General features: G+C 41.6%; 1 protein-coding gene across 1 annotated transcript in view; it reads left to right on the top strand.

The window, feature by feature from the left end:
• Positions 1-12781, top strand: part of ANK3 (ankyrin 3) — an 889892-nt gene that overhangs the window by 813332 nt on the left and 63779 nt on the right. Inside the window, 3 exon segments of the mRNA XM_030203110.1 lie at positions 579-653; positions 7449-7580; positions 9666-9806. Coding sequence (XP_030058970.1) covers positions 579-653; positions 7449-7580; positions 9666-9806 — 348 coding nt within the window.

Here is a 12781-nt window from a genome sequence, read left to right as displayed (position 1 = left end):
CAGGTTTCTGGAGCTCTCAAGGCTCATGTTGTGGAGATCAAGCCTAGTTTGTAAACTTTCAACTTGTTGACCTTAGTGCATGAACTGTCGTGATTGCTTGTGGAGTGACTTACTGTAGTTACCATTTTGTCATTGTTTGTTTGTGCTGTCTTATAGTCTTTGTTCTTTCTTTAAGCAACTTCTACATCGTAGACAACTTGTGAAGCACGCTGAAGAGATTGTTATAGAGGGAACTGGGACATTTTCCTAAAAATATGGCAAAATTTGATTTTGTTGAGCCAGAAAATAACTACCTGATCTCTTCAAGGTGTTTTCAAAACTAATTTTACCTCACTGTTGCAAAACAGATAGAATACCAGCATGAATAGCTGTATTAATGCTATTCCACCAAATAGTCTGAAATTTGGCCTTACAAGAATAGAAATGCAGGCTGTGCTACAGACTTTTATGTCATTAAGACACAAAATTATTTTGTAAACAATCTGAGCACTAGCAAACAATCTAGATTCAACAGATAGCCTAATATATTCTGCCTTTAGAAACTTCAAACTGTTTTAATCAATAATTGTAAATCACAGGTCCACAGAGCCCATGTGAGCGGACAGATATCAGGATGGCAATTGTAGCAGATCATTTGGGGCTTAGCTGGACAGGTAAGTGGTTTTTTTTTTTTTTTAATTAAGTAGTATAATGTTCTTTTTGCTTTTATTATTTTAATGAGCAGTAATCATTGTTTTGGTCCAGCAGCCTCTTTCAGGTTCTTCGGGCTTCTAGCTCAACCTCCACTGGTCTACGCTGGGGTTATAATATTCTGAAACTTCATTTATAACTACTAAAAGAGGTTATTTCTGCCATTTTTAATCCCCTTCCATCTACCCCAGTCATCACAGCAGGCCTGGGTGCAAGGACTATGGCTCTCTTCAAAATGCAGTATGCATATTAACCCCAAGTCGGGCTACTATGTTTGGACTCCATCAAGGGTCCTGTGAATGTTGTCTAAATGGTATTCTCAGCTTCTAATGGTCATTCTCTGGATTTAGTTTGAGACTTAAGCTAGTTCTGTTGATGTGAAGATTACTAGTAATGAATCTTTGTCCTGGTTGGAGCATCATTTGGTTAGATTCAATCTGTCCAATATTGACAGATCAAAAACACGGCTTCCTGCTTAAGAACAGGTGCCAATATTGACAGGGGCATGTAGTACCTTACAAACTAACCAATTTATTGAGGCATGAGCTTTTGAGGACCACAGTCCATTTCATCAGATGCATGTGAAGAAGTGGACTCTGGTTCTTGAAAGCTCATTCCTCAATAAATTGGTTAGTCTGTAAGGTACCATATGCCTCTGTGGCGCTGGCCATGTCTGGGCAGCAACATTGAATATCCAGGCATGTGATGCCTGCCGGCATTTACATGAGTTCCAGATGAATATGGGGATCTTTCACTTACTTCCCAGTTCCAATGTCACCCCATAATTCCACACCTCAACCTCCTCAGACCCAAAACCATCTCTGGGATTTACCTAGGTGATCCCAAGTAGTCTGTTGGGACAGGGTAGGAACAGTCCCCTACTGCTTGTGCCCCATCTGGCTCCAGGTTCAAAATGGCAGCAACACAGCCCATAGCAGTAGTCGTAGTGAGCAGATGGGAGGGGGATCAGATAGGAGGGGGAGTTGGAGAGGGGATTGGAATGGGAGGGATCAGATCAGTGACCTGGTGGCAGCGACCCAGAAGTTATGTGGTGCCGACCAATATTCAGTGCTGACATTTCCACTGTGACCAAAGTGGGTACCGACCAATATTCAATGCTGGCATTTCCAAGTGACCAAAGATAGGACAGTCTTTTGTGTGGTCCTATCTGGCCGCTTAGCTACGCAGGCACCAGTACTGAGTATGGCCTGTGCCTATATAAGTGCCGGCTCCTCCTTGATTCTGGCCCCAGACCGCCCCTCCACCACCTAGTTTTTGAATAGGCAGCGCCAATATTCAGCTGCACTGTGCCTGCTTATACACCACTGAATATCAGAGACCTGCCCACACGGTGTAGTTTAACCAGGCAGAAGCCTCATCTGCCAGTTAAATCCTTGTGAATATTGGGCCCTTAGTTTATAAAAATCTTAGGAGTGTCCCAGTTAAAGCTCAGATAGTCTTCAAGGGCCAACATGTACAATTAATGGCATAAGCATGAAACAGGGAGTTGTCGTATAGTCTTTAACAGTAATTTCCTGGCTTAAGTTTAATAAGTGATACAAAGAGAGAGGTAACAACTTGAAAAACACAATAAAATACATAAGGAGCATAAGGCATTGTTCGAGTTTAGCTGGACAAATCTGCAGAACTACCAAGTTACCCATTTCAGGAGGCAGACATTTTGGCTGGTCCTGGTTTTAAACTTACATCCCAAAGCAGTGTAGTATTTGTAGTCCATGATTCTATCCATTGAAATCAGTGCTGCAGGTCCCATAATGCACCAGGATGAGGTTGGCAGAAATCCAGGGCCAGCCAAAAAGTCTCCCTCTTGGAATACTACTACTTACTACTACTGCTTGGCACTTCCGGAGCGCTGCTGGCGCTGTACGGTTTGGCAAAGGGGGACAGTCCCTGCTCAGGGGAACTTGCAATCTAATGGACAAAATGTGCAGTCAAATAAATTGGGGCAGTCTAGATTTCCTGAATAGAGGTATAATGGTTGGGTGCCGAAGGCGACGTTGAAGAGGTGGGCTTTGGGCAAGGATTTGAGGATGGGCAGGGAGGGGGCTTGGCGTGTGGGTTCAGGAGGTTTGTTCCAGGCTTGGGGAGAGGCGGGGCGGAGCCTGGAGTTGGCAGTGGTGGAGAGGGGTGCAGAGAGGAGGGATTTGTCCTGTGAGCGGAGGTTTTGGTAGGAGCATAAGGGAAGATAAGGGTAGAGGGGTAATGAGGGGCTGCAGATTGAGTGCATTTGTAGGTTAGTAGGAGAAGCTTGAACTGTATGCGGTACCTGATCGGAAGTCAGGTACTTAACAGCTCTCAGTGTAGTCTCTGGTAGAGGTTGTCCTAAACTTAACCAAATATAACTTTCCTGTTGCATGCAGTGTCCTGAATATGGGCTGGACGATGCTTCAAGTGACTGCTTGGCAGGCTTTATATGTATTTGAGAAGGCTTTTTTTAAATTAAATGTCTTTTCCAAATCTGAGCTCAAGGTAAATTGCTGTTGGCTTCATGAGTTATTTCCTTGCTCATGCTAAGTGGTACCTGAGGCAACAGAGAGTGAAATGTCTTGGCCAAGGTTACAAAGAAGCAGGTCTTGACCCGTGGCTTCTCTAGTTTCCAACTTTCTGTTCACGCTTTCCAAAAATACTAGGACTAGGGGGCATGCGATGAAACTACAGTGAAGTAAATTTAAAACAAATAGGAGAAAATGTTTCTTCACCCAACACATAATTAAACTCTGGAATTTGTTGCCGGAGAACGTAGTGAAGGCGGTTAGCTTGGCAGAGTTTAAAAAGGGGTTGGACGGTTTCCTAAAGGACAAGTCCATAGACCGCTACTAAATGGACTTGGGAAAAATCCACAATTTCGGAAATTACTTGTATAAAATGTTTGTACGTTTGGGTAGCTTGCCAGGTGCCCTTGCCCTGGATTGGACGCTGTCGGGGACAGGATGCTGGGCTTGATGGACCTTTGGTCTTTTCCCAGTATGGCATTACTTATGTACTAAAAGGCACATTTATTTCAAAACAACTAGCAGAGGACTGCTCAAACTCATTCAAATTATGAATACTCTGTCTTGTCATCCTCCTGGGTAGGCCCAGGCACTCAGGCCAAAAAGAAGTCTTCTCCCATCTACATTAGGGCCATAAACCAAGGCCACTTCAAAAATACACCTTCATGGTGCTCTGGCTTAATATCCCCCACCCCTGCCTTCCATTCTTCCAGAGGTCCCCCTCAGCTATTTGAACACCAAGGGAGAATCCTTACCCTGGTCCTGTCTATGGGCAATTGAATCTTAAATCCAGCCGTGCTCCAAGACTTTGTTCTGATCTTATCTTTGATTTCTGTCTTTAGTATTATTGAACTAACTCTATTTAGAGCAGTAGCCATTGATTCAATAGTCAAAATTCTTCAGCATGTCTAGATCCTACTGCATTTAAATTAGTCAAATTAAGATACAATAACCAAGCTGTAGATGATACCTTTTATTGAAATAGCTTAATATATATGAGACAAGCTTTCAAGTGTTAGCCTCTCTTTATCAGGTTAGTAAAGAAACAATGTAGTTACTCTGGGCCTGATATTCAGCCGGCAGTGAGCAGCATTGTGTGTGCTGACCACCGCTGGCATTAAAGTCGGAAATTCAATACTGAGCCATGTCCAGGCACTGGCATTCAATTTCCAGGTTTCCAGAGCTGGTTAACGCATAGCCAGTTAAGTGCAATATTCAACACTTAACCAGCAGTGGAGTCAGCGTGCAGGTTTGCTGCGCACCGAGGCCCCCTTTTACCACAGCAGGTAAAAGGCTATTTTTTTCAAAGTGGGAGTAAATGGCCATGGGCTAAGACAGCATCATTGGCACATGGCCATTTACTCCTGGAGCACTTACTTCCTCCTGCGCTAACCCGGTGGTAACCGGGTAACGCACGGTGCTGTCTGATTACCGCCAAGTAAGCCCCCGGCACTAGAAAAATGTTAAAAATTTTCTAGTGCTGGAGATGGTACACAGCGAAAGTCAGAACTACCACCATCCTCCTGAGTGAGCCCGGCGGTAGGGCCGATTTGCCACTCACCATTGCCACAGTAGCCCTACCGCAGCTTGATAAAAGGGCCCCAAAGATAGGATTGACTTTTATGTGGTCCTATTTTCAGTTGCCCTCGCTGATTAAGTGCTGAATATCGACACTTAAACAGCCAAGTGCTGACTCCGCCCTGGAATACCCCCAAAATAGCACGAACTGGTTAAGTGCCACTGAAAATTAGCAGTTAGCCTTGAACAGGCGATTTGATATAGACCCCAATGAGTTTCAGTAGTATAGAATCATCTAAATTATGGGCTGTCTGTGTATACCATTACAGCTCAGTTAAAGGGGTGAAATGTAGATGATGAGCTTGCATTAGGTATATTAAGTTAGTCCAATAAAAAAGTATAACCTACAGCTTGTTTGTTGACCCTTATTTCCCCATATCCAAGTGGACTAACCTGGCAACCACAATTCTCATCTCATTTAAAGTAGTGAAGGATTCCATCAATGAACTATTCCTTTAGCTATTAACTGTTGTAAAATGTATCTTTGGATCAGATGCAACTTCTAAAAACTCTGACTGAGGCATTGATCAGGCTGAGCCCTAAAGTCCTAAACCTTGTGCCAATCCCAGCCCGCAGGCATCTGAATTCCATCTCACTCTGCACCACCGAGGTTTACATTTTTTCTGGCCCACCTTACACTTCCGCATCCTCCACAACCACCACCAGGATGGCATCAAAGGCAGAAGAGCTAATGTTGCTGCTGTTCACTCTGCCTCTGTCATCCCTCAGAGCCCTGTGTACATAAGTACATAAGCATCGCCATGCTGGGACAGACCAGGGGTCCATCGAGCCCAGCACCCTGTCACCGACAGCGGCCAAAAGAACAAACAATTTGTCCCGCCCATCCTAGAAATACTGTATTATTCCCTCGTCCATTCAATAACATTCTATGGCTTTTTCCTCCAGGAAGCCGTCCAACCCTTTTTTGAAGTCTGCTAAGTTAACTGCCTTAACCACCTTTTCCAGCAGTGAATTCCAGAGTTTAACTACGCATTGAGTGAAGAAAGATTTCCTTTGTGCTTTATAGCCTACATACACAGTTGGGAGGGCATTCAATAAATGGCACCGAAAAAATTCAGCACTAAGCACTATTCTGTAAAGGACACGAGTCTTATATAGAAATGCATTTAGCGCAGATCCTGCACCTACATTTTGGACGCTGGACGTACGCCTGCTGAAATCTGGTGTAAATCCCAGTGCCCAAGTTAGGTGGTTAGGCAGTATTCTGTAATTCTGTGTGCAACTTTTCAGAACGCCCCCGACATGCCCATGGCCACGTTCCCTTTTGAGATACACCCCATGGGAGTTAGGCGCTATGCCTTATAGAATAGTGTGCATCCAGATGCACACATGAATTTTAACAAGTTCCAATTAACATCAATTATGGTTCAGTGGTTATTATCCAATGTATTTGCATGTGCATCTTGGAAGCATGCCTAAAGTTGGACATGGAACTTTGTGCACCATATGTAGAATACGGAGTTTGTGCAAAACTCCTCCCTGGGTCAAGTACAAATGCATGCCTATTTGGCATAGTGTGTACTCGTACACAGGGCTTAATTTTATAATTGTTATTGCAGTGTGCTTTGATCCAGGGGCGTAGCCAGACCTCACGGTGGGAGGGGGCCAGAGCCCGGGGTTGGAGACACATTTTGAGTGCTGCCCCGCCCTCCCCCCCCCCCACCGCCTCGCCTCCTCACCGCTTCCCCTCACAAACAAATACCTTTGCTGGCAAGGGTCCCCAACCCCCACCAGCTGAAGCCTTCTTCACCACCGGTCTCAGCGTCAGCGTGCACAGGAGAAGAAAGAAGAGCAGGGGGCAGGCAGCGAACGCAGCTGCGCCGGAGACCGGCGCTGAAGAACGCCAACCCCTGCCAGCCAAACCAAGGGCCCGGATGAAATTTGCGGGGACCCAGGCCCCCCGTGGCCCCCCCCATAGCTACGCTCCTACTTTAATCCTGTGGAACTGGGTTCGATTCCCTCTGCAGCTCTTTGTGACCCTGGGCAAGTCAGTTTAACCCTCCATTGTGCCAGGTACAAAAAACACCTTAGATTTTGAGCCCCCTAGGGACAGAAAAAGTATATAATGTAAACAGCACTTCATACATCTAGTAGCACTATAGAAATGATTATTATTAGTAGTAGTAAAAGTCTTTTGTTAAATTACCCTCTTTGTGTAGCAATGTAGTTTGAAGAAGCCCTGGGGCCCTGTTTACTAAGCAGCGCAAAGGGCATGTTGGCGTTTTTAGCGCATGCTAATAATTAGGGTTCACTAAATGCTAAGTTGCCCATAGGAACATATGAGTGACTCTAGCGTTTAGCGCACGCTAAAAATGCTAATGTGACTTATTAAACAGGGCCCTTGGTCTGAAGCTTGAATTTAGTTTTGTGTGGTAATGCCCAGCACTGTCAGGCAACCCCCTAAACTATCTTTCTATTAAAAATAAGAGTTTAGAATGGCAGAGTATTTTCAACAAACAAGACTTGAACTATGCACTATGTAAAACTACTTCTGTATAGTTAACAATGATTGTTCCCTTTCAGATGGTAATTTGTAAAATAACCTTTAACCATAATGGTGTAATCCTGCTAGTTTGGACATGAGATTTGTAGTGATGATAACTATCTTAAGGTGTATAATCATTCTTCATTTCTATTATTTTACAGAACTGGCAAGAGAACTGAATTTTTCTGTGGATGAAATTAATCATATTCGTGTAGAAAACCCAAACTCTCTAACTGCCCAAAGCTTCATGTTATTGAAAAAATGGGTTTGCAGAGATGGAAAAAATGCCACTAGTAAGTTAAAGAATAAATTAATTATTTTACCTGTTTCAGAATAATAGCTCAGGTCACAGTTGGGCCTCATTGTTTCAAATCTTTTTTACAGACTTAAAAAGAGTAAACAAAATGCATGAAATATTTTAAGGATAGCAAACATCAAAAGTTTCATTAAGTATTTTAACAACAGAAAGAATGAAAATCGCTTGTTGGATGGAATGAGTAGTAAAATTACTGGGGTTAGGAAGAAAGGATACATTCATAATAACGTCTTGCTTCAGTATTTATGGTGGAAAGGGTGTTTGAGGAAAATACCCAACAAGTATGAGGCATAAACAGATCCAATGAAGTTGTTGCATGATCATTGTACTTAATATGTCAAATATTTAGGGAGGTTCCTTTAGACTGACTGTAGATAACTTTATTTTTGTTGACAAAAAGGATTGAATCAGACACACTTGGGTGAGGCCCTTCCTGTACCCAATACTCTCCTCAGCAAATCAGTTTTGGTTTGTTCTGCTCTTCTGAATGGATGTGAAAACAATGCTCTTCTGGGGTGTTTTGGAGGTTTTTACTTCTGTCTTCTGATGTTTTTTACTTCAACATTGTAATTTTATCTTTTGTTTTCTTAGTTATTTTCTCTCATATCCCACTCAGCCTGGTGGTTTGGGTCTGCCTGCAATGTGATGGAAACATCCAGAATTTTGATTCTCGCACTGTTTGCTTAGTCTGCCTAAACTTTGACCCATGATCAAATGATGTGTGAGCATTGTACTTCCATATGTCCCCCCCCCCCCCCCCCCAACAAGAAGAAAACATTGCAGTTCATTTCTGAGGTATCAGGAAGACATAGACAATCTGTTCTTAGCCTACCAGGATGAGAAGATGGATTCTGCCCTTCTCATTTGCTCCCTTTTCTTGAAACATGCATCCTCCTACCTGCATATTGACTTCCGAGGTCTAGTTCTATTACTGTTTCTAATGTAGGCTTATACAGTCATGAACAAATAAGACTGTACACCTATCACAGGCCAGAAGAGCTCTTGAAAGGTTGCTAAGCCAAAAGCACATTTATGTAGACTAGGGTAGCCTTTCTGTCCGTGTCTACATCACAAGATCATGAAACTCCCATCTCTGCTGATGCTTTTGAGTGATGTCCTCCAAATGCCGTCTTGCACAGTCAAGCCTGTTCTCAGTTCAATGCAATGCTTGCCAGCACTATCATCCTTTTTATGAGCACAGTCTTTTCTCTTCCTCACCCACCCTCAGTGCAAATCAGCTGCATGTTTCTTCAGCACAAAATGTTCTTATTTACTGGCTGCGCAGTTTTAGCACTCAGCTTCAGTGCAAGTACAGCCTAATGGTTATTGCGGTGGGCTTTGATCCTGATGACCTGGGTTTGATTCCCACTGCAGCTCCTTGTAATCTTGGGCAAGCCACTTAACCCTCCATTTCCTCGGGTATAAAAGATTGTGAGCCCTCTAGGGACAAAGTGCCTGCATATAATATGTACAGTACTACGTACATCTTGTAGAGCTATAGAAATGATTAGTTGTAGAAAATATAGACTAGAGAGCTGCATGAGAATGGGGTATAGCAGGAATCCCATGGGGATCCCCTCCAGGTCTGCGGGATCCTGCCGGGATGGACCCAGGTCCATGGGAATCCTATGGGAATGGACCCAGGTCCTGTGGGGTTTCTGCAGAAATGAAGGCAAGCCTTCCCTTCACCCCCCCCCCCCCCCTCCCCCCCCCCCCCCCCCCCCCCGAGCCTCAGTGCACACTCCCCAAACATACCTCAAAATACCCTGGTGATCCAGTGGACTCTTCGGGGCAGGAAAGATCCCCATTCTTTCCTGCCCGCTCACTGCACAGTTTGCACCGAAACACGGCCTGGGTCACGTCTTTTGAATTCATTGTCCCTGCCCATTTGTGCTTCTTTTTCTGTTGTTGTTGTTGTTTGTGTACTTTGGACCCTTTCTTTTGCTACCTCGATTTAGACCACCAGTTATAGAATGAGGGGGGATATATTTAACCTGAGATGCATTCTAGAAGTTATCTGTTTCACATATAAGGAAATATTGTATCTTGCCTTCTGTTTCAGCTGACATCTTAACTTCTGTATTAACCAAAATCAATCGAATGGATATCGTGACTCTGTTGGAAGGACCAATATTCGATTATGGAAATATTACAGGCACCAGAAGTTTTGCAGATGATAATATTTTTCAGGATTCTATTGATGGTAATCAGCCACTGTGTTCATATTTATTTATCTTTTAATTTAAAGAAATAAAACACAATTTCATGTTACCTATTTTAAAGTAATAGATGCTCAACTGATGTTATTTTTCAGTTTTTCTAATTGGATAGAAAAGTACAAATTACATTTCATGCAAATATGTATATACTGTTTTCCTAGTGCCCATCTAGGTAATGAACCTAATGTATTAGTTTTATTCTATAACTTCAGTTCTCAAATTATAGTGTTCACTATATCGAAATACAAGATATGTATTTTTTTTTTAGTTTAAAAATTGTGTGATTTGTGTTTCTTCAGTGAGCCCCAGAAGTAATGCAATTCAGTCTTTGATGCTAGCCGGAGACATATTACAAGTTTATGCATCTCGTCAGTGTTCCTTGAATACTGAAAATTTTACAGTATGCAGAAAATTGTGCAAAATTTGCGAGGCAGAACCACTATTTAGGATAGATACACCCTCTTTTTAATTTAAAAATGATACTTTGTTATTGCAGTATTGGCTCATTACATTTCTTTTCCCCTTAATGGATTCCAATAAAGAAATTAAAGATGTCTTTATCTTAGCGTCACCAAATTTCCCCACTTACAAGCTTTCAAGTATTGCAGTATATGGAGTCAAATAGACACCCAACCATCTTGGATATCTTTATTAAAGTATAAGAAAAAAAGAACATAGGCTAAAAATTGCCATATATATGATGATATAACTGACTAAACAATTATACTGAAAGAAGTTGTAGTTCTAGCACTGATCAAATAGAAAGTGCTTTGCTGGCATCATACATAAAATAGTCCTCATTTATGTGCCAGCCATTTTTTTACTTCAATATCATTATTAAAGATTTTATAATAAAACAATCAAAACAACCAACAAAACAAGACATCATCAGAACATAAAGAATATCAAGTCAGGTGTGCTGATATATATTCATCTAATTTGGCCTGATAATTGTTCCTTGCAAGATGTTTCTCCATTATCACACCTTCATATGTATGATACAAACTGTGTTCCACCACTGGTGCAAAGTAAGAATAGAAGTATCCTTCCAGTGGGTAACAACCAGCTTCACTGCTACCATTTATAGAAAATCCAACAGTCTTCTATCTGCCTTAGCAAGAGGAGAGGACAATCCCATAGACTTCCAGATTACAGTCTTATATGTAAGTGGTTCCCAGAGACTGAACAAATATGGCAACTATTGTGATGGACAACTTTTCTCACTGAGGGCCCCTTTTACTAAGGCACAGTAGTGGATTTAGCGTGCATAAACGCTAAGACAACCATAGGAATATAATGGGCATCTTAGCATTTAGCACATGCTAATTTTTAGTGCACGCTAAATCCACTAGTGCCTTAGTAAAAGGGGCCCTCAATGAGCTACATTAGCAGTTGGCCGAGTCTCAAAGAGCCATATCCTAGTGTTAATCTCTTTTTATCTTCATATTTAGAAGTTAATTTCACTTTATACTGTGCATTAAAAAAAACTTGCATGAGAGAGCAAAATTGAAAATCTAGACAATGTGATTTGAGTTTCAGATTGAGGACCACTGCTGTACAGAATAAGGGCATAATTATCAATGCGGGCTACCATTAAGATGTGTCTTTTATCACTAACTCATGCTATTTTACACAGGTCCTGTTTTATCCAGTGAGACCTAGTTACTAAAAATAGCACATCTTAACGGTAGCTCATGTTGATAACTTCCCCCATAAGTGAGAACATTCACAAGTCAGCTTACTTGATAAACTCAGTATGCCAGGTCCTCTGTCTTTAGGAAGAAATGTTCCCACTTAACTTTAAAGAAAATTATTTAAAATTGTATATATCGGAAGCCTGCTGTGTAACTTTATTCTAGGCTTTTTCTATCTCACCTGAAGTCATTATAGTACTCTAATTTGAAGAAGGGGGTAAAACCAAGAACTGCTAACTCTTAATCTTTGGATTCAGCTATGCTGCTTACCCTTCAAATGGAAAATTTCAAGAGCAGAGCACTTAAAAAACCAAAGTGACAATTCTATAAATTGGTGCCAAGATTTACGACATCCCAGTGCCATAAGCTGAGCACCAATACTGTAACACCATCTTGACGCCAAGATGCTATTATAGAATACTAGCATAAGTCGACGTGGGCTTACCTAAAGGTAGGTGCCAACAGTTACTCAAGTCAATGGCAGTTGTATCTGTTGGCACCTAAGTGTGCATAACTTACAGCATTAAGTTATGTACGTATCTCGGAGGCATGTCCATGACCCACTCATACTCCACCCATATATATATATATGCTCCCTCATACTTGTGTGCTAAGCAATTTTGGTGCATATTTTATAGAATAGTACTTACATGCATTAATGCCATTTAATGATGTTATTTATGCTATAATTAACTCAATTTATAAAATTACACCTTAAAATGTTTCCATTAGACTCTGTGTTTTATAACATTTTTACAAGAAAATGATAAGCCTACTAATAGAATTTTTGGGCCTATAGACCTGGTTCAGGTCTTGTCATCAACTAGTTAATTAGACTTTACTCATGAATCACTGCTTGATGCATATCCTATGCAGTATTTCATACATAGTTTGATTTGGGTCCTATAACTTTTTTATGCGAAAGATATATAACTAAAGGCTTTAATTTTATCTTTTTAAACAGCACAATTTTTAGATGATTTAACATTGAAATTATGAATGCTTTTGTGTGAGATGGGTTATTTACTCCTAGCTTAGTAACAGTTTCTCCCAGAAGCTTTAAAAGTGCCTTTCTTAAAATTTTGCTTGTGTTATAATCTTTGTAAATTCTTTTGCCTAGTTGCAGTTCCTTTCTGCCTCTCCTCTACTCTGAACCTTCTTACATCTTCCTTTCCTCACCAAGACCAGACACCTTTTTACTTTCCTCTGAGCTGAGTCACAGGAACTTTCTGCAGGTGCACCTCTTCCTCCTCCTCCTCCTCCTG

The sequence above is a fragment of the Microcaecilia unicolor genome, chromosome 5, assembly GCF_901765095.1.
Source record: "Microcaecilia unicolor chromosome 5, aMicUni1.1, whole genome shotgun sequence".
NCBI lineage: Eukaryota > Metazoa > Chordata > Amphibia > Gymnophiona > Siphonopidae > Microcaecilia > Microcaecilia unicolor.
The sequence above is the reverse complement of the archived record's forward strand: the minus strand, read 5'-3'. Positions and strand labels throughout refer to the sequence as shown.